The sequence below is a fragment of the Poecilia mexicana genome, unplaced genomic scaffold (genome assembly GCF_051168715.1).
Source record: "Poecilia mexicana isolate PSO_F unplaced genomic scaffold, ASM5116871v1 scaffold_2, whole genome shotgun sequence".
In the NCBI taxonomy this organism is placed as follows: domain Eukaryota; kingdom Metazoa; phylum Chordata; class Actinopteri; order Cyprinodontiformes; family Poeciliidae; genus Poecilia; species Poecilia mexicana.
The window spans coordinates 24,739,969-24,766,923 of NW_028263371.1; the positions used below are offsets into that span (position 1 = coordinate 24,739,969).

Consider the following 26,955-nt stretch of genomic DNA (forward strand, 5'->3'; position numbering starts at 1 on the left):
AGTATTTTCTGAGCTAACATTATTTGTTTTTATAGCATAAACAGTATTTATTTATGAATATACTCTGTCAAGATGTTGTGACTTTGTGTCACTTTTTAAACAGGCAGCTCAAGGGCAGAAGCTTGAAATGATTCTTAGAGAAATAAGAAAAAATATGAAACTCTATCAAGTATTCAGCTTCATAATTTGTCCAAAAGAAATGGATTTAATTGCAGATTAAGACAAAAGCAAAGTAGAGTAAACAGAAAATAAATATTCCACATCATGATTCACCATAAAAAGCTCACCACACTTTTGAGGATATTTTATTGTAAAAAAAAAATAAAAAATTTCCTTCCACTCAATAATCAGCACTACTGGCTCCCTCCAATAAGCTTGATTTGGTGCGATGGGTTGCCAGGTTGGAACATAAACGCATTTGGCCAGAGGAGTAAAGGGAGACTGGATTAAAACCCAACCTGTTGTTTATCAAGCTAACACGCTTTGACCCTGAGTTCTAATTTATTTTTTGGTCCCTTTCCTGCAGGATAAAGAGGAACAGTGGATGACCAAGCTGGTTCCAGGAGCTAACGACTTTGCGATGCTGCAGCCGCTGCAGTGGAACACGAGATACGAAGTGGAAATCACAGCCCGCAACGTCAAGGGCCTATCGGAGCCCACCTTCTATCAGTTCTTCATGCCGCAGAAGCCCGACATTACAGGTAAAAGCACGATAAAGGTAAACATCGCCCCACTTTACCTTCCTCTTTCAGGCTTTCTGAAAACACTGAAAGAGCTTCTGAACTTTGCTGTTGCTTTTCATTTCCCTGTAAAGAGCGTCGACTTCGCCGACAAACAAAAGTAAAAGAAATATCTCAGAAAACTGAAAGCAGAAAATCAAAATTATTACTGAGTACTTTTGTCTAATTTCAAGTGCAAATGTCTTAGTACACTTGTACGAACTTACAAGTAACTTTTCAGCAAGAGATCGGATCTCGTTCACCGAGACAGTAGATCAAAAATACTGAGTAAGATTTTGAAATATTCTCCAAAATCCACTTAAAATTTTATTTTTGGTGTCTCTGAAATAAACAAGAACATAATAAAGCAGCAAAGTCGTCTCATTATGACCATTTTAATGACCTTTGACCTTAACATCCATATTAGTGAAATTTTTATATTTGTTTCTGAACTGGAGGTGAAACCTCTTTTTGAAAAAAGTCCAGTTTTCTTCTTTTTTATATTTAAAATTTTAATTTTTAGCAGCAAGCTTCCAAAAACGACTTGACCAGAGAGTTAGAGCTAACAGTTTTTTCTCCTTCTTACAAATAAATCATTACCAACTCATCTTGTCTTTATCTGATATAAAAATCTAACTGCTACAAAATCAGCTGGGAAACCAAAGTGCTGTGTTTCAGTTTTGTTTTGTTTTTTGCCTCTCTGCCTTTTACCGCGTCCATTTGTGCCGGTTTGGATGCAGCCAGTGTTTGCCTCTGTCATTACCGCGGCGGCTAAATGGGCCGCCGGAGTGCGGGCTCGCTTTTCCGCCAGAAAACAAGAGCTGGGAAGTGGCGAGCTGAAGGTGGGTCACTTCGATTGGCTGTCCTCTCTTGTTAGCGAACAGCGGGGAATCGAAGCAGAGAGCCTGGGAAAAAAAAAACAACCCAAAAACATTTCTAACATGGTGTAGTCCAGCCAAGCCGAGCCCAGGTCCTGTTAAAGTTTAAGATTAAGACTTCGTTCTTCATATTTCCAGCCAAAATCAGTTTATTTTTTATGGAGAAACGCTGCGGACTCGTCGTTTCCTGCTCCTCTAAATCAGGTCAGACGCTGAAGAAGTCTCTTCAGAATCAATCAACGATATTAGATGTGAAACATCCGCCACTTCCATTTGAGGTCTGCTGCCGTGTTTTTATCCTCCGCCATGCTGCATAAAGACCCGACTGCAGACCTAATGAAACAAACTGAGTCCACATATATGTTCCCTCTATCTCTCGCCAAGCAATCTCCTCTATTCAATTCTCCTCCTATGTATTATGCATTTGTCGTGTATTGAATTGCTTCTTTTTTTTTTCACTTCTTCCTCCGTACTATTTCAGCTTATAACTGGCTGCATACTTTTCTCTTTTTTTTCTGCTTGTGGAGAAAAATGTGCTGATTGCAAAACAGCCCTTGATTCCCTTTTCAATTTGCTCCTTTTTATTTCACATTTCTTTTCCCACCAGGTGCAACCGAGTCAATTTGGAGTCAGTAGAAGAGTGTTCGGATTAAAAAAAAAAAAAAAAAGATTTTAAAGCAGAAATATCCAAGTATATTAGCATGTTACTGAAAAGTTGAGTGGAAGGAAGAAGTGTGGATGAAAATGTTCTATTTAATTTAAAGAATAACAGTTCCAGCAAAATTGTCCGCCATCTTTTGTTCGGAAAACACAAATTTTCTCTGTTTCACGTCGTCATTTCATACAAAATTGACTCAAATTTATAAAATATACTAAACTTTTTATTTTATTCGCGGTACATCACTGTCATTTTGGATGTTTTGCATATTTTCAACAAAATATAGCAATGTTAACACATATAGAGTCCCTAAAAAACATTCACATCTTGGTCCCTGCTTTCTTAAAGCAAACCAAAAGTCTTTTGTTTTCTTCTTTTCTGACCAACCATCTCTAATTTTAGCTGCATTTACTGTGAAACAAAGACAGAAACGATGGAAACCTGCAGCTCAGACAAAGTGTTAAGTACGGTAGTGGATCTGTGATGCTGTGGGCCTCTGGTGGCTTCTGAAACTGGGTCAAGAGACACTGATTATTGGTTTACATTTTTCTTTCTTTACCTTATAAATAAATCTAAACCCATTTAACTCTAAAACTGTTTTTGTCTTGGAAAAATGGAGAAACCAGAACAAATTGGTCACTTTAACGTCTTCCATCCAGCTTTAAAAAATGCATAAATCTAAAATAAAGCAAGGTCCTTACAGCCAGCTTGTGCCAGCAGAAAATGAAGTAGTTTGATGTCTGAGTTTTCTTGATTTCCCCCCTGCAGCCTGACCGCTGCCAGCGCCCAGCTTTGTTGTGGCTGCTGCATTTATTTCCTGGCGCTCTCCTCGCTTTTTTATTTATTTATTTTTTTTGCTTCATGCGTCATGAAGAGGCTTTGATTGAAACAGCCGTGATGGATTTTCTTTGTAATAATCTCATCAAAGCACTTGGAGGGGAGAATGATCTTGACAGGCTTTTGTCCTCTTTTCCAGGAGCTTGAGCAAAACGTTTTATTATTTTTTTTTATATTGTTGGTATTTTCAGGAAGTAATCCCAGTGAATCAAAAATACTGTCATAGCTTAATATTTTAAACATTTATTTTTGTTTAGTCAGGTAGTTTAAACAGACTTTAACTTCTACTCTAATATCAAATAAACTATTACACTTTGTTATTTATCATAGCGGGAAAAAATACTCAAACATTTTTGAGTTTTAAGCCCAACTATTATCAGATAGCCAGTTTTTATTATTATTATTATTATTATTATTATTATTATTATTATTATTATTATTATTGTATGAAAATGCATCATGGGAAATTATTATGATTCATTTCTAGCATGTAAAGTGATTTTACTTATTCTGAAAATTACAATATTCTGTGAATTTTAGGATTTTTATAATGTTAGCATGTTAGCATGCTAGTGTTAGCATGCTAAGTTAATTCAAGAGGACCTCAAGGAGCAACACCAATAAGCAGCACAGATTAATATCATCTGTAAAAAGATAATAAACATTAGTCCAACTACTAAACCCTGGGGAACTCCACATTTGAGTTCTGTAGGTTAAGATATTATGTGGTTTATGAACATATTGATGATTAGCCACTCGCTTAAATTAGCCAAATGTGTCGGCAATGACACATTTTCACAAGCCAACTTTACAGTGCCGTAATTCCACAACACTTTGCGCTATCTGAAACATTTCAACAGTTTCTGAAATGGGAGACGTTGTGCTTTCCATCCAGTATCGGGTTATTACGGTAGTTTTACTCCCGCCGTTGCAGGAAACAGGTTTTACTTCAGTTTAATCTGATGAAACACTTTTAGTAGATGGTAAAGTGCAAGAATAACTTGCTAGATATTGAAAGTTCCAGTTGTTGTGGATAAATGGGCAAATATATTTACTGACTGGACATTTACAGAACTGCGTAAAATAAGCAAAAATATCCATATGTGTTTGTTTTATTCACCTGAGGTAATGTGAATAATTACCAGCATCATTCGTTTGAAAGAACACTAGTATCAACAGATATGACTGCGTCCCTGTGACAATCTGTTTCCGTTCTGATGAAAAAGCATTTCTTTTCCGATTAACAACCAGTACGCCAAGATAAAAACTCCATCTGCGGCTTAACGTGCCTCTAAGCCACTTCCCCGATTATCAGGCATGTAAATCAAACCGTCTTGGGGGATTCATGCAAACGGAACGACGGGGATTTAACTGTAAACAGAACTGTAATCAAAGACTTCTGTTTGTTTGCTTTGTGTAAAATATGCCGCAGTCAACATAATAATGCCTGTAATGTACTCACTGGTGTACCAGTATGATATAAGATCCCAGCTGATGTGTTCCCACTTATTTATTCATAGAGCAGATAATCCCATAGCGATCAGAGGATTGGGTTTCCGAGCGCAGCTACAAAGAGACGATATCAATGTCATCCTGAAAAGCAGAAAAATGAGCCAAACACCAAGTTTGATATGCAATACTACCGACTATCAGCCACAACAAGCAGCTCTGAGATGCACAAGGAGAGTCAGTTTACAGCTATTAAGGAGTTTTGAACTGGAGAGCAGACTGGGGATGGGGAATGCATACCATCACAAGGTGTAAATGCTTGCTGATTATAGTTAGGCTCAGATAGCTGCTGGTTCCCAGCAAGTGTGGAATAAATCATCTGCAGCATCACATTCTGATGAACAGGCAACTCAACATGCGCAGTTTCCTGCTTCGCTTCCTCAATTTAACTCGCAGGACAGCTGGTCTGTCGGGACGCTTCAATCAGAGGAAAACCCACCTCACCAGATGGCGGTGGCTTCATATTTTTGGACGCATCACCTTCCTGTGGTGCAGACTGACCTTCAACGAGTCAACTTCCTGAAGTTTGAAATCTACCTAGAGATCAGATCAAACTTATTTTGGAAGCGACAAGCTGTACAGCAAGCAAAGTAGCAAAAATTGAAAGAACAAAGGTAAAAACCAACAGAGAAATAATAGCTGTAAGCAAGAAACAGAGGCCTGGAAAAGAAGTCCATTACAATAATTGAGCTGAGATGTGATAAAAGCTAGGATTACTGTCTCTAGACTGCTGCGAGATAAACAGATTTAATCTTTGCTAAACGCCTCAACTGGTGTTTAGCAGTTGAGGCTAAACACAACTGCTAAACTGCTAAAGATCACCAAAGATTTGTGATCTTTGGTGTTTTTTTACCTGGTGCCAAAGATTAAACCTTAATATTTGAGGTAATATTGAAAAATGCATTTCCAACCTTTTTCTGGCAGTCTGAATGTCCCAATTGCAATCCTTCACTTCCACATGTGCTACTAAATCATTCGGAACAGTCATGTCGCATTTTATCCAACTTTTACGTCACTGGCATGAGACGTGTCATAATTCTGCACCAGAAGAAGCCAGATTTGGTAAATCTGGATGTAAACAATGACTAAAGCAGGTATTCTTTTTTTATTAGCTTCCTTCGCTTTGGTGTGATCTTGCGACAATCCTGTCGACTTTAAAATCAACCTAGATAGATTGATTTTGATCTGCTTAGATTAAAATCCAAATATATTTTAATAGATTTTAAGGAAGAGGAATCAATCTGTTATTGAAGCTGACACTCTGTATGGCTCTGTTAAACAAGAGTTAGCATTTATAAGATAGCATGGACCACACAACTCAGAAAATGTAGAGTTGTCCCCTAAAAACTGGAGGAACGGACCCCAGAACCTCAACTTAAAGTTTTTGATGGTTTCGTGCCCCTGGTAAGGCGCAGACCCACCACTCCAATCCCAGTCTAGACTTTCTCCAAGCTAACAGTCCTCCCTTACATGCTGGATGTTTGGACTAGGCCATTTTAAATGTGTTTCCGTTCCGTTTTGGAGCATTACCTCCTTTTCCAAAACGCCAAAAACCATTTTTGTTGAGAAATTGAATAAACTATTTATTTCCTTCAAGCTTTTCTAATGCAATATTTCAAAAATGTGCATCTAAACGTGACGAAAACTTGCTGAAGTCTAAAGCACCAGTTCTTACAACCGAGGTGATCTAATTTTGATGTGGCCCCTTCAACTCAACTGAATATTGTTTACACATCATAACCCAGCCGAGTGTATTCCTGGTACGTCCATCCCTTTATGACCTCAGCGTCTTCTCCTCAGCAGAGAGCAGAGAAAATAATCAAACCGGACTGTTGGGAGGAAGCTACCAAAAGCAAAGGGCTGGCGGTTAATTTAGCCGTGATTATCTCTCTTTTTCCATCCAAAGAATTCATTATCTGATGGATTTTACAGCTCTATGCTTGAGTTTCCAAAGATTTTATGAGGTTTTAAATTAGTCATAGCTATGACTGCTAATTTAATGTTTGAGTATTAAAAATTAAAATACGCAAGGAGGGAATAATGAAAAGAAACCAAGCGAAGATCTATCATTTTTCACCTTAATGTACACTCACTGACCACTTTATTAGACAACCCTTGCTGGTACCGGGTGGGAAACCCATTTACCTTTAAAGCTGCTTTAATTCTTCATGGTGCAGATTCAGCAAAGAGTTTCTTGGAGATTTTGGACCTTATTGAGAAGACGGAGTCAAAAAGTTGCATACAGGATCGACTCATGTTCAGGAAACTTGCCTAGCAGCCGCTGAAGGCATTTCGACGTTCCAGGACCCATTTCGGCAGCAGCTCTGCTGTCAACATTTCTTGTTATATTTCTGTTTTTCTGGCTGTTTTGAGATCAGATTTTAGCTACGAAGATCAAGGTCTTGATTCTTCTCGGACAATTTTTTTTTTTTTACCCCAGATAGCAGCGATTACTAAAAGTGGACCAAATCTTTTCCTTTGAGGTAGATTGTTAAAAAAATGCCATATGCTTGTGCGTTCTGAGTAATTTTCCATGCCTTTTCATTACTCCTTCGCCGGCTCTTGAGTGCACTTGAGTTTCGTCCGGGATCGAATGCTTCCTCCGAGGAAATTGACAAAAGAGAGAGGACTCATCCCTCTCCTTCAAACTGAGCCGAGTTTAATTATTAAGTTTCGCTTTCTGAGGCCCTCCTCAAAGAAAGTTTCCCCCTCAGGCCTCCTCGTCACATATCAGACTGAGCCATGCAAATGAATCCTTACACCCATCCCTTAACGATCATGTTTATCCCCACTAATGTCACAATCAATGAGCTCTCGTCTGGTCATTATTAATTGAGTCAGTTCCTCGCAGATCCAATCTATAGACAGTCAATCATGGGTCAGGTCTAACGAGATGTTATTGTCAGAGATGTATATGAATGTCTTCAGGTGCCACCCATGCTCTTGGATGTCTGGTTGTTGAATAATGCTGCTAATAGGCCTATAGATCAACAAGTAATCAGAGGAAGCCAGGAAAGGGGTTAATAGAGCAGAGAAATAGGAATTAATGGTTGCTGCGTTCCCACTCTGGGGAAGTTTGAGAAAACTCCAAACGATTTCCTGCCGAAAGACTTTGTCTTGACGTGATAACACAAAAACAGTCATCCATCCAATTGATCTTTGTTGCTTTAATGTCTAAATTTGCAAGCTGGGCTGTTAGAAGTAAATCACTCTGAAAATTAGGACACCCCATTAAATATGCTGTCATTTCAAATAAATGTTCACATTTTGATGTCTAATCTTAACTTGTTTTCTTTACTGAATTAAATATACAGCTCTAAAATAATAAGAGACCTGATTTTACATGTTATAGGTATACGTTAGAGTAAAATGAACATTGTTCTTTTATTCTATGAACTACAGGGAACATGTCTCCGATATTCCAAGCAAAAATGTAGTATTTATTTGCAGAAAAATAACGGAAAGACACAGCGCTTTCAGACCTCAAATAATGCAGAGAAACAAGTTCATATTAATTTAATTTATCGTTTAAAAAACTACTAATGTTTTAACTCAGGAAGAGTTTGGAAATCACTATTTGGTGGAATAACCAGGAGGTTCAGTGCAGTGGGAGAAAAGTTAGGACACCCTAGACTTGAATAAACAAGGTGATACTTTCAGTTGTGAACATTTGAATTTCATTTCAATATTACAGAAATATCTGAAGAAGTTAACTTCCAATTATATGCAAAATATTGTCTGGATATCTTACATTTTCTAAAGAAAATGCAGTTTTGGAAGCCAGAATAACTCAACATGCTATTCTGATACTTTTTAATGTTCAACATGGCGTCTTCACCATGTTTATATGACTAAATGCATTCAGCTGCTGGATTGTGGTAAACAGACTAGCATATTTTCTAAACTTCAATAAGCTAACGATCATTGACTATAATTCTAAAATTCACTCCTCCTCCTTTTTGCTGATTGGTCCCGTTGAAATTCATCCTGAGAAATCAAGATCAATGAGAGAAACCCCAAACGGCACTGAAGGGAAATGAGAATCAACTGCGTAGGAAGGAAATGACCAGGCTAGATCTTACATTACAAACAAGAAAAATGTTTTTTTCTGGACCAGCTTATGTAGCTGTCAAACATTAAAAGTAAATAAATTTCCTCTTTTTTTCCATTCTGATACGATTTTTAAGTTTAAGCAAGTCTTCACTGTTATATACATAAAGTGTTCTGTGAACACATATTCTAAGCACAGCAACAGGAAGTCAATATATATAAGAGTAACAACTGAGAACAATGGTTGTTGACAACAATGTTTAAAATATGAAGACAAAATAAAACCTGAATTGTGAAAAAGGCCAAACTCTTTGTGTCAAGTTGGAAACAAGGTTTTTCAGCAATATTAGCAGAATAGAAAGAAATTACAGAGAAGACGGCAACAATGATGGTTATTATTGCTCTGTCATGAATTCAAGTAAATTACAGCTGACGGAAGACAAGCTAAATTACATTGTGAACCGAAATTGAAAATTGACAGCCAAATAAATTTGACAGCAGCGGAAAATGTTCCATTTATCTCTCTTTGAAATCAACAAACAGCCGTCAGGCGGCATTAGTTTGCCAGATTGAGTTTCCTCCATTGCTGCCTTGAGTCCAAAATGTAGATGTGATTAAAAACGTCAAGCAGGGAAGCATTCAGGCTGTTTCTAGCAGACTGACCTCCGGCCAGAGAGCATGAAATAAGAAACGGTGCTGCAGCACGGTCAGTGCTAAAAAAAATATTACCACAGACGCATCGGAGTGGAGACAACCACTCCCCCTGTTGAGGGATTTAATATACAACCCCTGGCAAAAAGTATGGAATCACCAGTCTTGGATGAGCACTCATTCAGACATTTCATGCTGTAAAACAAACTCAGATCAAAAACATGATACAATATTAAGGTCGTTCCAAAGTGCAACTTGTTGGCTTTCAGGAACACTCAAAGAAATGAAGAGAAAATATTGTGGAAGTCAGTGAATGATACTTTTATTGACCAAACACAGGGAAATAAATATGGAATCACTCAATTCTGAGGAAAAAAGTATGGAATCATGAAAAACGCATAAACAAAAGACCATTCAAAATACATCACTAGTATTTAGTTGCACCACCTTTGGCTTTTATAACAGCTTTCAGTCTTTGAGGCATGGACTTGATGAGTGACAAACAGTATTCTGCATCAATTTGGTGCCAACTCTCTTTGATAGCAGTTGCCAGATCAGCTTTGCTGGTTGGACCCTTCTTGTGGACCATTTTTTTCAATCTCCACCACAGGTTTTCAATTGGGTTGAGATCTGGACTATTTGCAGGCCATGACATCGACTGAATGTGTCTTTCTTCAAGGAATGCCTTCACTGTTTTTGCCCGATGGCACGATGCATTGTCATCTTGGAAAATTATTTCATCATCACCAAACATCTGTTCAATTGAAGGGATGAGAAAACTGTCCAAAATGTCAATGTAAACTTGTGCATTGATAGAAGAATTAACCACAGTCATCTCCCCAGTGCCTTTGCCTGACATGCAGCCCCATATCATCAAGGACTGTGGAAATTTGGTTGTTTTCTTCAGGCAGGCCTCTTCATAAATCTCACTGGAACGGCACCAAACAAAAGTTCCAGCATCATCACCTTGTCCAATGCAGATTCTTGACTCATCACTGAAGACAACTTTCATCCAGTCATCCACAGTCCATGATTGCCTCTCCTTAGCCCATTGGAGTCTCGTTCTTTTATGTTTAGGTGTCAATGCTGGTTTTCGTTTAGCTTTCCTGTATTGAAATCCCATCTCCTTTAGGCGATTTCTTACGGTTCGGTCACATACATTGACTCCAACTTCCTCCCATTTATGCTTCATCTGTTTAGTTGTACTTTTTCGGTTTTCAAGACAAATGGCCTTAAGTTGTTTGTCTTGACGCTTTGATGTCTTTCTTGGTCTACCAGTACGCTTGGCTTTAACAGCCATTCCATGCTGTTTGTATTTGGTCCATATCTTGGATACAGCTGACTGTGAACAGCCCACATCTTTAGCAACCATGCGTGACGGGTTACCTTCTTCAAGAAGTTTCACCATCCTCTCTTTTGTTTCAAGGGACATTTCTCTTGTTGGAGCCATGGTTCTCACCACTCCACTTCGTCCAGCAGCCCTCCAAGGTGTCATGACTGCAGGTGTTTTGAACTGCACACTAACGGGCACATCTAATCTGGGGCAGGTGTCCATTTAGGGAAAGTAAATAGACTGGGTGTGTCCTTTTTTTTCTACCTCCAATTTGAGTGATTCCACACTTTTTTCCTCAGAATTGAGTGATTCCATATTTATTTCCCTGTGCTTGGTCAATAAAAGTATCATTCACTGACTTCCACAATATTTTCTCTTCATTTCTTTGAGTGTTCCTGAAAGCCAACAAGTTGCACTTTGGAACGACCTTAATATTGTATCATGTTTTTGATCTGAGTTTGTTTTACAGCATGAAATGTCTGAATGAGTGCTCATCCAAGACTGGTGATTCCATACTTTTTGCCAGGGGTTGTAGAAACATGTTAGATATAACCGGGTAGAACTGCTGAGGAAAATAAGTTATGAGGCAAGAGCTACAATATTTTCTACTTTTTTATATATCGAAACATTATTTTTTCAGTTTTGAGCCTCATTTTTGTAGAGATTTATTACACAAAGATTGATTTAATTTAGGTGTTTATTTCAAAGGATCCATGATTAGTTGTAACAAACTTTATGTGAGAAATATTCATTTTAGATGTAAAAACAACAAAGTGATAATACTGTAGGTTGTTTAGTTTTTGTTTACTCTCCATCAGCATTTAACAGAGCTTCCAGCGCTGTTGCCGATGTTCTTTGCAGCGTTTTTTGCTCCAGTGGCAGCACGGTTCAGGCGCTTTGTGGATAAAACTTTTTTAGCTCATTAAGGTAATGATCACCTGTTAGAGCCTCTGTCAGTTTTACTCGTACAAATGACTCAAACTCTTCTGGAGAGAAATGTTGAGAGCACAAATGTAGATCCTTCGGAAGTTGTGTACGGTTCCGACTCTCTCCCTCTGCGCTCTTCTTTTTTGTTTTTTCCATGTGGGAAGCGATCCAGATTCACCTCACTGTTTCTTTGTTGTTGTTTTTTAAATTTCAGCCAACAGTGACACAGTGTGGCATTATCTAAAATTACACCGTCAAACACAGTCTGATGAACAACAGCTCGGGTAAAGTTAGCCTTCCTGTGTTTTCCCTGTAGATTCCAGTACCGTTATGCATCATCAACCCATCAGTGAAAGATATAACAGATGTAAATTTTTTTAAAGTAATTATGAGTTTTGGTGTATCGCAAACAGCAATTTTTTTAGTTAATAGGAAAATTGCAACATATTTAGGTTCTAAAATTTTGCTACATGACAAAACTTATCAAGAACATTTTTGGAGATTTTTTTTAGGTTTATTTTTTAACTTAAATCTGCAGCAGACTGATAACTGAGTAAAGTATTTGCTCAGTGTTTCTTTTCGACTTTGGAAAACGGGACTGCTTGAGGTGTTGTTTACGGTCGCTGAATCTGCAGCTTCTGCAGCCAAATTAGCTCAAATCAACCTTCAAAAGGGTAAAACAGAAAACAGCCGCCTGTGGCATTGAAAAAAGAAATTGATCTGGTCTTGAAGTCGCAAATCCCACGTCGCTCTGTTTCGTGGAAAAGCAAAGAGTTTTAATTAGAGCTCCCTTTGCCACCAGGTTGAGTCTCTTTGTGCCTGGGATCGCTGCCAGGCTCTGTTGTCTGAAGCTTCGGCTGTGAGTCGAGAACAAAGCCACAGATGTGAGAGTCATCTGGGTTCAGGTTTCCACTGTGGGTGCAGAAGCAATCAGGTTCTGTACCGAGGAACAAGACATGCACCGGGTCAACTATTCGCTTTTTTTAATTGCTCACAGTTGTGTTCATTTTTATAATAATTTTGAATATTGTTCAGCATTCATATTTTGCACATTTTTGTACTTCCATTTGGCTTACAAAAACAATAATTGGCAATAAGTTAAAGTTTTTTGAGCAGTTTCAAAAACCTTCTTAATGTAATATCACATATCAGCAGTACCTGCTGATTTGTGATATTACCTAGCAACCACACAGGAGCTCCATCCGTTGCCTAGCAACCCAATCTGCATTACTAAGCATTTTGTTGTTGACTTATCATCCAGAAAACACTGCCTGCTTTCTTGTTGGCTGTGCAGAAGGCTCCACTTCTGCTTTTCAAAGATGTATAGTTGTATAATTGCACATGAGTTTGCAGCCATTTTCATGTACGAGTGTAAACATTGAGTTGGGGGTGCGTGGCCAGCAGCAGATTATTTGGATTTAAAGTGACAGCTCATTCTGGAGGTAGCTCAAAATAGACTGAAATCTCAACAAAATGTAAGGAACATGTTTTTCTATAACCCATAGAGCTATCCTGACCTGTTCAAAGAATTATAATAGGTCACCTTTAACAATGTTTTATCAATTTTGGGTCATTATTTATTGCTTTTCTTGTTTGTTTTTATCCTTTTTTGTTTCATTTCTGCATATTTCACAGATTGATTTGAAATCTTCTTCTCATTTTCCTCTGATTTTTGAACGCTTCATTTTGTCGTTTTGTGATCATTTTGGATCTCTTATTGATGATCCAACATCGTATTGCAGAATTTTATACCTTTTTTTTGCTATTTTTCTTGATTCCTGTTGTTGCTTTCCTTCCCAGCTCCAAATGTCAACAGAACCCTTGCGATCCTGACATTGTGCCGTGTGAACGCTCCTGTTTCACTGTATTTCAGGCTTTTAACCTTAAAGCCTCTCTGCCTCTGTTTAAGTTCAAAAGCAACGTTCAGGGTTAATTAATTTGAACTTCTAAAGGGGGGAATCCACTGCTGGTTGCATATTAAAACCTGTCTGTAAGAGCTTTCTCCTTGGGTTACCGTGGCCTCTGCTGCACATATTTTGACCTCTGTAATTCTTGTTTTGTGCGATAATAACGGCTATAAAGCTGTTTTGTGGACCTTGAAATTGTTTACAGTGAGCCCTCTGGGTTTTGCTTTCAGTTGGACAGCGTCCAAAAGGAGATATCGCCTCCTCCTGTCTTGTTGAGGGATCAAACACAACATTCATCCCCTCTTTGAATATGTTGCTCAATTTTGCTCGCACCAACAACTTTGTTTATCAGGATTTAAAGCGGATAGTAGAAAGTTCTGCAATTATTTTTGGATTATTTTTGCTAATTCTCCTTCTTTGACTGAGAAACTACTGAATGCACCAGAAAATGTTTCTCCAGCTAATTAATTTTAGTAGTATTTATATAAAATTAAATGTACAATGTATCAATGCATGTTAAATATACTTTAACATGCATTGATACACTCAATGGAAGTTGTTTTAGCATTAGCACAGACGCTAATAACAACCAAGCTGCATTTTATTTATAAAACTTTAGAAAAAATATGTGAAAACACAAATTTTCCCCAAATAAACTGAGTTACGTTTCACTGTTATTGAACTGGATTTTAATCCAGTTCAATAACAGATTATTCCAGTTTGATTAGGTTTAGGAAAGACAGAAAGACATAAAATTACTCAAATGGAAATTATGAAATAAATGCTACTTTTGAAAAAACTCATGTTTTCTGTAAAAAAAAAAAAGAAAGGATTCTTTTTTTTCCAGCCATATCAAAACAAAACAAAATTGTGATGGAAACATTTCTTTCACATTACGAGTTACTACTGGCAGAAACTACAAAGAAGACGACAACAGGAAGTTGTAGGAAGATAATGTATGTATATATATACATATATATAATTTGTGTCATTCTAACACGTTGGAATCCATCTTTTTTTTCTGTAAAATGGCCGACTACTATTTCCAATCAGCAATTTCCCGGTGTACGTAGCTGCCTGAATAAGACTCCTCTGATTGGCTGAATCATGATTATTAGCTGTTTAGATCCACTGCTGCTTCATTTCTTATTTAATGGAAACACCACAACATATGCGTATATTTGTAATTTAAACGCAGCTACTGAGGCGAATACTTTCCATAAAAAGAGAAAACAAAGAGGCAGCACAAAGTTAACGACAGAAAAAATAGCAAACAGAGAGAGTATTAGTGGAAAATGGAGCGAGTAAAGCTGGCTGCTGTCCTCCAGCAGCAAACAGAGAGAAGCTAAGCCTCTCTGACTGGAAGCTTTATCTGAACAGGTAGGTTGAGTCTATCTCCAATCACTGATTACTCCCAGCCTCGCTGACCTCCAGCCGTCCTCGCTGCTTCTTTTCACTTTGCTCAACCCCAGGATCACTTAAGGCCCCGGCTCTATTCATTCCTGCCCCATGGGAGCTGCCCTGCACTGTCCTACCCTGATGTATTTATTTTATTAATTCAATCCATCGCTGGCTTTCTCCGAGCCCGCCATGTTTTTTTTGTTTTTTCCCCTGCCTGAAAAAGTGGAGTTTCTGCCCCACATGAACCAGTTATTGGCTGCAAGCTGTGAAACGAGAGGCGCCCGAAGGATTCAGGCTGAAACATCAGCATGTTAATGATGCTCTGTGGAGCAGTGGAGTTGGGAAATGTGCACTACATCTCCCCTGCAGAGATGCAGGCGGCTGCCACATAAAGCTGAGTGAAGATGCGAGGCCGGAGGGCGCGCAGACGTTCTGTCGTTTGAGAAACCCAGAGGTTTTAGTGGGTTTGAAAACAAATCAAAAGACCTAAATCGCCACGACAAAAAGATTTTTGGATTGCCGCAGATCTCCTTTTCCTTATTTATTCAAGTCTTTGAAACTTTAATCCTAAATAGCGGAAACTTTGTAAGGCAGAAATCGATTTGTTTTGGAGGAGATTTTGTGGGATTCACACTAATATTCAAGATTATTCCAGGCTCCACTGAGAATCGCGGATTAGTTTGGGAACTCTCCAGCTCGCTTCGAAAGAATTCATTGACCTTCGAGTCATTCTGAGAAAGTTTCTACTTTCTTTTTTCCCTCCCTTACGTTGCAGTTGTCTCTATTTGTGTGAAATGTATGGATGTATAGCTGGAGCTGTGGCCTTCAGCCTCCACTCTGCAGGAACCTGACCAGAAGGATCGTCCTTCAGCAGCAGAGACTCCAACACCTAACTAACCTCTCGCTTTTCCTTCTCGTAAGAAAAACACAGAAACTTGTTCACATGCAGTACTTTACAGATCACAGTTTGAGAAGAGGTGTCCAAAGCGCGGCATGGGGGCCATTTGTGGCCCCTGGACTGATTCTGTGCGGCCCCCAGCTGCAATTGAAAACTGAAGCAAATTTGGCGAGAAAACATTGAAATTTTGAGATTGTCAGAAATTTTCCAGGAAAAAAAGATGGAAGTTTCTGAGTTTGAAAGGTTGAGAATTTGCTTGAAAAAAATCTAACACTTTTAGATTCCTAAGATTGTAATAAGATTTTAAGTTAGAAATTTTCTACTAAACTCTACATTTCAAGTGTCAAATTTTCTCCTGAGTTTTTGGCAGAAATTGCCTCCTTTTTTCTGTTGTTGCCCTAATACACCGTTGTAAAAAATCTCCTTCAAGCTTTGGATCTACCTCATTTGTTTGGTTTTAGGTTGGGGGTTTATTGCATCGTGACTTCTTTAGCCAATGTGATGAAGATGGAAGTGGTCTTCAGTTTGACCCTGTGGATGAAGGTTCGAGCCAGACGCCTTCAGACTGACTCGGCTAACAGGTGTGTGTGGTCGTGTGTCCCCTGCCTTAGCAGAATCCCTGTTCAGCGGCCTGGGGCTTGGCGCGGTGGTGGGCCTCGGCCTCGGAGCGCTGCTGCTGCTCCTGGTGCTGGTGGACGTCAGCTGCTTCTTCCTGCGCCACTGCGGCCTGCTCATGTGCATCACCCGCACGCTCTGCAGCAAGAAGACGGCCACCAGCGGCAAGGGCAAAGAGATGGAGGAGGGCAAGGCGGCCTACCTGTGAGTATCCACCTCCTGCTCCTTCAGATCTTGGATCAACTGTTTGGATTTTTGATGTTTGCAAGTCGCCAGGTCCTTCATGCTTGGAACATCTGCTGTGGGTGTATCAACAACCTTAGAGACCGGAAGGGATGAATGAAAATCTGTAGAAACTGTTTCCTACTTTGGGCTGAAGAGAGAGAAAAACAATCAGCCCTCAGTTTAGTCGAATGTCACAAATTGCCTTTCATGTCACTCCTTTATTTGCTACAAATGAGCAAAGGAGACTTCTTTTTACCGTTTACTGTAGGTACACCTACAACAGCCGCCCCACCACCCTTTCAACCACAGTATGTCTCTGATTATGTCTTTCTCACTAACGTCTGTGCCTCCATCCACTGTGCTGTGAGTCCTCTCCTCTCCTCTGCATGCTGTGGCGTTCCAGTCGCCTGTGTTGTTGTTGCTGCTGCTGCATGAGCTGCCTCTGTGCTTTGCTTCTCCTCAGCGTAGAAGTTCACGACTCAGGATGAAACGAGGCCTCGGTTCGCCTCCGCAGAGCCGCTCTTTGGTTTTTTTTATGCTGTCGGTGTGAAGGGGAGAAGAAGGAGCAGGGAGGGGGGCCTTGACTTTCGCTGAGTCACTAAGTGACTGGCTGCTCAGGCTGCATGCAGAGTGTGTGTCTGTGTGGACAGCAGAGCGATGCAAAACACTCCATACAAGCAAACACTGCAGATAGATACGGAGCAACATGAAATACTGTTGTTTTTGTACCCATATCATTACAAAATGTTGACATTCTTGTTCCTGCATTATAGTATTTCTGCATAATCTGACATTCAGGCTATTGGATGGATGGAGATTTAATAAAATCAGAAACAGTCTTAAACTGAAATGTCTAATCAGAGGATGCAACATTGGAAAACATCGTCATCATCATCTCAGATCTCTACAGGAAGCTGTTAGCTTAGCTTCCTCCTTGTTCCACCGCCAGGATTGTTTTGATCCCATCTCTCAGGGTTCCTCCATGTTTTCTATCGTTTCAAAATTAATAACTGTAAAATCCTGGAATAAATAGCAAACAGGTGTAGACTGGTTAAATATTAAACCGATGGATGGATAACCATTGTGTGCTTAAATAATATTTTATCACTCAAATTAAAGCAGTTTTTATTTGAGTGATAACATTATTAGAATTTTTTTCTCAGAATTTAGTAGAATTATTCTGACTTTAATATTTTGAGATTCAAATAAAAAAAAATTGTAAAAAAAATAATAAAATAAAAATCTGAATTCTAGGAAAAATTCAAAATTCTGAGAAAAGTCAAAATTCTAAATCTTTTTTTTAGAATTTAGTTGTTTTTTTTCTCAGAATTGACTGGAGTTATTCAGACTTTAATATTTGAGATCAGATTCTGGGGGGGGGGGAAATGTCAAAAATCTGAGAGAGAAAAAGTTTAAATTCTGTGGAAAAAAAAGTCAAAATTCTACCATTTATTTTAGAATTTTGATTTTTTTATTTTCTCAGAATTGACTGAAGTTACTCTGACTTAAATCTTCTAAGATCACAAGTAATAATTCTGGGGGTAAATAAAAATCTAAATTCTGAGAATAAAGTCACAATTCTGACCTTTTTCTCAAAACTTTCACTTTATATCTCAGAAGATTAAAACCAGAATTTTCTAAAAAAAATTTCCAGTGGCAGTAATCTTCTCCCATAGTTTTAATTCTGCCAAATTTTTTAACGGTTTATTGACGAGTTTTACAAATCATTTCAGAGGACATTCAAAATCTTCTAAGTGAGTTTAGTCAAAACAAAAGACAAATCCTACAACCGCTAAAAACTGATGCTACGTTATAAAGATGTGTTCATTTAAAAGACAGAAATCACAAGATTTGCAGCAGTGAGGAGGAAATGCTGTCGATAAGTAGCGTAGCTTCCCAAGCTGCAATGTAAACAAAAATCTATATAGTAATAATCAGAGAGTATCGTCGTGTGAATTAGATCATCCTTCTGGCTTTGACAGAGAGGTCGCTGTGATAGTTTCCCTTTAATCCTGTGAAAGTAGAAACTCCCACATGTTTTAATCTGCATTTGCTCTGCTAGAAACCAACTGCTGAGCACAGCAGGAACAAAGTGGATCCCGTCTCCATCTGGGATTAAAAGAGCATTGAAAAAGTGATGCAACCATTTTTAAACCACAATATTTCTTTGTAGAAAACTTGTTAAATATTAAACTTCAACATGAATCCTGAAGCAGTTTGTTGTTAAATCTATAACAATTTGTTGAGGAGGAAGGTATTTATGGAAGCAGTGCTCAGGTAAAAAGCAGTCAGTCAGGTTTATTTAGGGTCAAAGGCTGTAACAGAGATTTCACATTAGAGCGTAAGCTCTGACTTCCAGGGTCAAAAACTCGTCTTTTACACTCAAGGACAGGAGAAGACAAACAGTGAAAGCTGGTTTCTCAGCAGACAGATCTGACTTTTATTTATCTGCTCTTGCAGCTGCAGAAAGCAGAATAACCTTTACTGCACACAGAGCTCATTAGCATCATTAAAATATTTTTAAAATGTCCATTACATATTTCAAAATGTGTATAAACGAAAAAAAAAGCGATAATTTGTTAGCATAGCCACTAATGGTGGCGGATAAACAGCTTTCCTGTAACCATAAGTTGTTTCTCCACCATTAGCACATTTAGTATCACATACATGAGGTTGATTGACTGTGTTAAGCCCCTCCTCCTGGCTCTGATTGGCTGTTTTTGTGCATTTCTTCAGATGATAATAGTAGCTCACTGAGGAAATGAAAAAGATCGATCTTTTCACAGATTATCTGTCTCATATTAACCCTTTTACGCGGGGACGTGTCGGCGGCGACACATCCAAATTTGCAGTACCGTAATTCCGCCACACGTAGCGCTATCTGAAAAATTCCAACGGTTTCTGAAAGGGGAGGCGTTGCCCTTTCCAGCAAGTATCGGGTTAATACGGCAACTTCACAGCTGCAGCTGCAGAGAGTGTAATTAATCAGGGGGGCACTCGTTTTATAGACGGCATATTGCGAAAATAACTTGCTGGATATTGAAAGTTCCAGTTGTTATCGATACATCGGTAAGTATATCATCTCACAGGACATTTAAAGAACTACTTACAATTAAAATAAGGAAGATTTATTTAGGCAGACGCTTGAAACTCCGGCGTAAAAGGGTTAAACATGGTGACCATTTTAACAAATATGTAAAAAAAAACATATTTTATTTTCAAAAGTGACATACCTTAAAATGTTTAAACATTTGGTAATTTTGAAATCAAATAAATATATTAAAAAAATGAATTTAAACTTCTGTTCTATAACTTAGTTTTCAAACTTTACTGATAAAAAAACATAATTTTTTTTAGAATTAACAAGTTTCAGCTTTAAAATAGTTTAAAAAGTTCAGTTATTTGAAAGCAAAATTTAAAAAAAAAAAAAAAATAACTTTACTGCAATCTGTGTGCGTAAAGAGTTACTACTCAAACTTTTGTGGTACTTAAATATTTCACAATTTCTTGATACAACGTATTTTTCATAGAAGTTACACACTGAAGTTTTAAAAAAATCTGGTTATTTGAAATTAAAATTAAAAAAAAGTTTTAAAAATTTTTCCTCACACTGTGTGAATAAACAGTTACAACTTCAACTTCTGTTTTATAGCTTTTAGATTTCACACTTCACTGATATTATTATAAAAGTTATACTGCAACTTTTTTAAAAATTGCTTTAAATTTCTATTTGAAAGCAAAAGAAATTGAACCGTACCACAAACTGTAGAGTTATAAAATATAAACTTCTGTGGTATAAATTTATTTCAAACTTTACTGACAAAAAACATATTTTTTTTTACTAAAAGTTACATGCTGCAGCTTTAAAATATTTAGAGTCTTGTAACTTTGAAACTACAAACTGCGCATAAAGAGTTACAACTCCAACTTTCATATCTCACACCTCTCTGAAATGCATCTCGTGTTGATTTACATGCAAGCAGGAGGAACCAGGATGTGAGGAAACTCCCCATCTGAGGTCCAATCTGGGTTTGCATGAAGCTAATGAGACATGAAATTGGCTCCACTCTGCAGCCACTTCAGCATCCACCAATCAGGCGAGGGGAAGCCCCCCGTTGCCCGCGGCAACATTTGGGCTTATTAGGTTCAGCGGGTCACTGTTTTACATTCACGATCCGGTTGGCCGGGAAACTCCCCCGCAGTTCAGTAAATGCCCCAGATGTAAAAAATCAACCATTTGCTGCTTGTATAAATACAAATTTCTATTAATGAAGAGTTGGAGTGTCGAAGCTCGCCCCTGTGGTGAACTCTGCTCGGTTCTTCGGTTGATCTAAAATAACTTTTTCCCCAAAGAACTGGCCAGATATTAAAGTGATTCATCAGCCTGACTGTGTTTCCAGATACAGTCGTGTTTCTAAAGCGATCAGGGATTGATTTTCTCTAATCAGAGCGATGGATCACGTGGAAATGAATCCTCTAAATCTGAATGACTGGAGTTAAAATTCAACATCTGAAATGTTCCTGATGGAGTTTGAGGCTTTATGTCTCAGATCTGGAGAATCTGAAAGTGTCCCCATCACACTTCCTCTCTTCCTCTTGTTCTTTCCATCCTTCTTCCATATTTCATCCTTTCCTTCCTTCCTACTTTAAGCCCTTTTTTCTCTTCTTGTGTCCTTCATTTCTTCTCACTTCTTCCTTTTGTATGTTTCCTCGTGGCCTTATTCACATCATCATGGCTTTTCCTCCTTCTACTTCTTTCTTTTTGTTTCTTCCTTTCTTTGCTTTTTTTCTTTCTTTCTTGCTCTTGTCATTTTTCTGTTCCTTCACTTTTTCTTTTCTTCTTTCCTTGTTTCTTACTTTGATTCTTTCTTTTGTTTTTCTTATTTAACCTTCTTTCATTTTTATCTCCTTCCTTTTTTCTTTATTTCCTTTCTTCCATCTTTTCTTCTTTTTCTTTCTTATCTCATTTTTCCCTTATTTCTTTTTTCTTATTTTTTTGTTCCTTTTCTTTTTTCTGTATTTCTTCCTTTTTGTTCCTTTTAAATTGAACTTAATGGTTGAAGTAAAAACAAAAACAGATTTTTCTTAGTTTTTCATCCATTTTTTGGATGAAAACCAAAAACTGAACATAGTTTTTTAATCTTATTATTACACAAAACATATTATTATTATCAACATTTCTTCTATAAATTCACATAAACTCAAATACGTTCAGAAGTTTACATTCAGTTTATCAGGACTTCATAAAATCACCTTTAAACTGTTTGATCGATCATCCCTCATTATGCTCTTATCTGATTGCTCCATCCGTCTTGTGACTGTGAAGTAAAACTTTCCCACATCATGACACTGCCACCACCATACCACTGGAAAAATGGTGCCACGTTTTTCCAACATGGTGATTTTAGTTTCTACTTCAGTTTCCTCGTCAGAGTTTTGCATCTGCAAACTGTAACGCCTCACATTTTAGTGTCGTCTTCCTTCCTTTCCAGCTCTTGTCGGTATTTTTATTATTTTTTAAACTTCAGATAGTGACACTTAAATTTCGTATGGCAACTTTTTCTGGTTTTTGTTTGTAAAAACAGAAATGAAGCACACAACAGTAAAGAAATGAATTACACCAAGTGTTTTATTCTTGTTCATTTCGCTCAAATATTCCAAATTATTTCTAACAAATTTTGTTTTGTATATTTTTTCCCATTTATTTCAGTGTTTGAAAAATAAGTTTAACTCTCAAATGACTGTAAATTTTATGGGGGGTTTTTCTTACACTTTGTAAATATTCGCTACGATCTGAGCCCATTCTTGGATGGTTGAGTTTCCTCTACCATAATTTTTTTTATTTTTTTAGTTTGTATTTATTGACTGAATTAAACATAATTGTTTTTTTTTCATTTTTTATTTATTTTTACCTTGTGTCTCCTATTCTCTAGAATAAGTTACTTTTCCAGATTAAATCGGTTCTTAAAACTTATTTTTATTCGTTTGCATTTATTTATAGCTTTTCTGTTGTGTTATTTTATTTATTTATTTCTATTATTTTATGTTTTTTGTACAGCACAAGCTTCCCTGTGTACTACTTATGCCTGTCACAATTAATCAATAAATCAATTAACCACATGATAAATTAAAACTCATTTTACGGTTTATTATTTTTCTTTCTTTTTCTACCAAAAACTGGATGATAAAAGTCTTCAGTTTGGTGTTTTTGTCTCGACCAGCCAGTTTTTGGGAGACTAAATAATCCATTTTATTTGTTGTGGTTGTTTATTTTGAATATTTCAAATATCTTCCAGTTTCAGTGTTAAAATGTTAATTAAATTCATCTTTAAGAATGTGTTCTTGCATTACTAGCTCAAAACGATAATATTACAGTTTATCGCGATAATAACTGGGACAATTTATCATTTAGAAAAATATATTGCGACCTTTCCTTCCTCATTTCCTTCTTGTGTTTTTCTTTCCCATCTTGTGTCCTTATTCCCTTCATTCCATCCTTCCTTATTTGCATCCTGTCGTTCAGACTCATTTTGAAGCAGGAATATTTACAATCTTTGTTGGTTTTTCTTAAATAAAGCAACTCATTCATGCATTTAAAGAATAATCTAAATTATTCCTGGGCTTTAAATGAAAAACACTCTGTTTTATGTGCACATTTAGTGTTTGCGCTCCATCCTGAATCCTTAAATTTCTGGTTTTGAGCGGTGAAAAGCTGTGAACTTTTCCTTTCCTCCTGTCGCTCCACCTCTTTTTTTTCCTGCAGGAAGCTGCCGCTGAAGGAAGAAAATGGCAAAGAGTCTCTCAAGCCGGATACGATTGAAATCAAAGTGCACAGCGACAACAGCATCCACATAAAGCCGGACGACAGCAAGGCGTAAAAATAAAAATATATATATATATAACGTAATGGTAAAGAAGAACGGGGTCGGCTCCCCTCGCCACCAAAAGAACATTCGGATCACGAGACCAACGACCTGGAAAAGTGAAAATAGTGGAGTAAAATACTATATCTGTTTATATTAATGCCCGAATGAAAGGCACGTGTAAATAAAATTAAAAGAGAGGAAACGTGAAGGAAACTTTTTGACATCCAGAAGGCATTTTGTTCAGTAGGAGCCTCTTAAATGATTGTATTTTTTATTTTATTTTCTGTCTCTTTTAATGAAACTCCTCAGAATTTCCTTTTCGTTTTTTTATTGCGGTTTGGGATGGTGAAACAGCCGCCATCTTCGTTTCTAATTTTCTGTGTTTTCATGCTTTGGAGACGTAGAAACAAATCAAATAATGTTTCTAAACACTAAAAAAAGTGTTTTTGATCTGAAAATGACCCAAAGCGTGGAAACACTCATTTTTACCCCAAATCTGGCTTTTATTTTGAAAAGAAAGAAACCCCTTTTCTGTTTCGCACTCTCTCTGATGTCGTTGTGTGTTGTACATAGGTGAAAAAAACGGATATTTTACAGAGCTTTTATGTAAATATATTAAAAAAAGGATGTCTTTTTTTCCACAGTGCAGAAGGCTTGGCTTTTGTTTTACTTCCTCTCCCCGTTGCGTTCAGGTTCTGGTGTAATATTGCTTTTTCCGCTCATCTGCTTCCCCTTGAGGGAAACCCGAACCCCGAGGCGATTCCACGGCAGTAATTACGGCATTAATGTGCCTTTTCTTTCCTTTTTTCGTTCCCTTTCGTGCAGTTCGCTCCATGAAATCAGCTTCTGATTTGCTGCTTTTTGCGCCGGAGAGAGTGGATGTTTATGGTGATGCTGCGGCGGCCGGCTGCTCTGGACTCAGATGTGGAACACGGTTCCGACAGAAAATAAGAAAATGGAAAACGCGTTTGTATTTTCAGACTTCCTGTCCTAAAAGTTGGTCTTCTTTCTTTGTTTTCTTCTTTTTCTCTTTTGCTAATTTCCTGATTCCTTCAGTCGCCCACTCCCTTTACTTCCTTGTCTCCTAACTTGTGTCCCTCCTTTACTTGTGTCCTTTTTTCCTCCCTCTGTTCCTCTTTTCCTTTTCTTTCTTTCCCTCTTTCTTTCCTTTTTACTTGTGTCCTTTCCTTTTTCCTTTCTTGTATCCTAACTATCTCCCTTATTTGTTTTCTACCTCACCCATCCTTCCTTCTTTCTTTCCTTCTGTCTTGCATCCCTTCTTTTTTTTCCCCTCCCTTTTTTAATTCTTTTTTTCCTAGCTCCCTTTTTCCTGTCCTTCCTACCTTTCTTTATTTACTTGTCCTTCATTCTTTACTTCCTTGTCTTTCTTATATCCTAACTCCCTCCCTTACTTGTTTCCTTACTTGCTCCCTTTTTTATGTCCTATCTCCCACTCTTCCCTGTATCCTTCCTTACTTACTTGACCTTCATTCCCTACTTTTCTTTCCTCCCTTACTTGTTTCCCATTAACCTTCAGTCATGTCCTACTTTTCCTTCCTTCCTTCTGTATTTCTGTTCATCTTGCCCTTTTTTCTATCCTTCTATTTATCCATCCTCTTTTCCTTTCTTGTGTCCTAACTCCCTCCTTTACTTGTTTCCTAGCCATCCTTGAATCATTCCCTACTTTTCTTTCCTTCTCTCTGTTTTTCAATCTTCCCCTTTATTGATGTCCACAGATTCCTGGTTAACGTTTTTCGACTGGGAATTCTGGGAAATTGAGTCTTTTTACTTGATAAAAGTGTAGGAGCCTGGAAGTAAACAGAGATCTGGTTCTGTTGGTGTGTAACCCATCATTGTCATATATGTGTGAGTGTGTGTGTGCGTGTGTGAGTGTGTGTGTGCGTGTGCATACATGTGTGTGCGCGTTAACATTCAGGTTGCATGTATGTCTGTTGAATGTATCTGCACGTACTGTACCGTAAGTCCACGACCGTCGGCTCATCCTGGTTTCATCGACGCTAAAATCGATTCAGAGTTCAGTCGGGTAGAAATCCGGTTCGGTTTCAGTTCCAGGCGTTTTTCTGTTTCCGGGTAACGATGACATGACGCGGATCCGGACGGTGATTAATCCCCTCCACGCCTCTGAGCTTTTATCTCCAACCCGTGAAGCGCCGCAAAAAGAAAACAAAAATTAAACCTGCATATGTGACTCGGGTTTGGTTCTGCTGCCTGTTGATGATCACTGTAAATACCGGAGCACAGTGCCTGGAGGCTATACAGTTTGTACATGTTCTTTTTGTATTTGAATATGAGTCTGAAGCCACTCGTTTCCTCGATCCTTTCGGTTCTGTCCGGGGTTAAAACAGACGTGTTTGAGCTCAGTGTACATTATGTGTCCTCTCTGTCCCCGTGTCCCCTGGACTGTCCCCGCTGAATTGTGCAGGAAGTGGGAACTATCGATGTTTCTCTGTATGTACCTGTGGAACACTTGTGACTCGTATCATTTTGCCGCTGTAAATAAACATGTCCTGGTAGAAGAGAGTGGCGACTTGTCTTTTATCTTTGTGTTATGAAAAGTTCAAATGTGTGGTGTCCAAAGTGCGGCTGGGGGGCCATTTGAGGCCCACTGAAGGATTCTGGGCGGACGAATGCTTTTTAACTAATTAGTGAAAATTTTCTTTACGGTTAAGTAACGTTTCCTTTTTAAGAACTTTTACTTCTATTCTTACCTGCAGAGTTTCCCCCAGTGTATTATAAGCCTGGCGGGCCACCAGGCTTTACTTGTGCCCACAACAGGCTAAGGACTGCTTATTCATTTGAGTGTTTTTAAAATATTTGCATTTTTTAAGACTTTATAGTTGGTGTTCAGGTGTTTTATTTTCCAATCATTCATTAACACATAATTATCAAGTGATATTTTCATATTTCCTGTAAACTTTAAACATTTTTTAACTCAAAAACACGACAGCTGGATGAATGACACACTAGGCTTAGCAAGTTTTCTGAGGGAAACCTTGGACCTGGTTTTAATAAAAAGCATCCAAATTTTTTACATTTTCAGTAATTAATGTCATGTGACAGTAATATAAATGCCAAAGCTGTAATCACCTGCTGTGTAAAATATGAAATTCAGACACTTTTTCACATTTTATGTCAACTTTCATTGTTTTTTTTACATTGACTTTTCACAGGAACCACTCATGCATTCGTTACGCTCTTAACAGTAGAAATACAAGATACTGTAATATAACCTAGGTTGGATGGATGCCAATTACACATAGATATTCGTATAAATAAAAACATGATCCGAAGATTTAGGTTAGAAACAAATCACTGAACAGTTAAATAAAAATACAATCATTTGACATGCTTTTAATTTGCAAAAGTCAGAAAAAAATAAATCCCAAAAATGTATAAACCATTGTTTTTCACATCTACACTAGTCTACAAAAGACACTGGTTATGTTTGTGATGATTTGAA

At 37.8% G+C, this 26,955-nt stretch overlaps 1 protein-coding gene across 1 annotated transcript in view; it reads left to right on the forward strand.

The window, feature by feature from the left end:
- ncam2a (neural cell adhesion molecule 2a) overlaps nucleotides 1-26,011 on the forward strand; it is an 85,310-nt gene extending 59,299 nt beyond the window's left edge. Inside the window, exons 15-17 of the mRNA XM_088008086.1 lie at nucleotides 527-701; nucleotides 16,380-16,587; nucleotides 23,372-26,011. Of these exons, the coding sequence (XP_087864212.1) occupies nucleotides 527-701; nucleotides 16,380-16,587; nucleotides 23,372-23,486 (498 nt within the window). The 3' untranslated portion in view covers nucleotides 23,487-26,011. The remainder of the gene's footprint in view (nucleotides 1-526; nucleotides 702-16,379; nucleotides 16,588-23,371) is intronic.
- The last annotated feature ends 944 nt before the right edge of the window (nucleotides 26,012-26,955 follow it).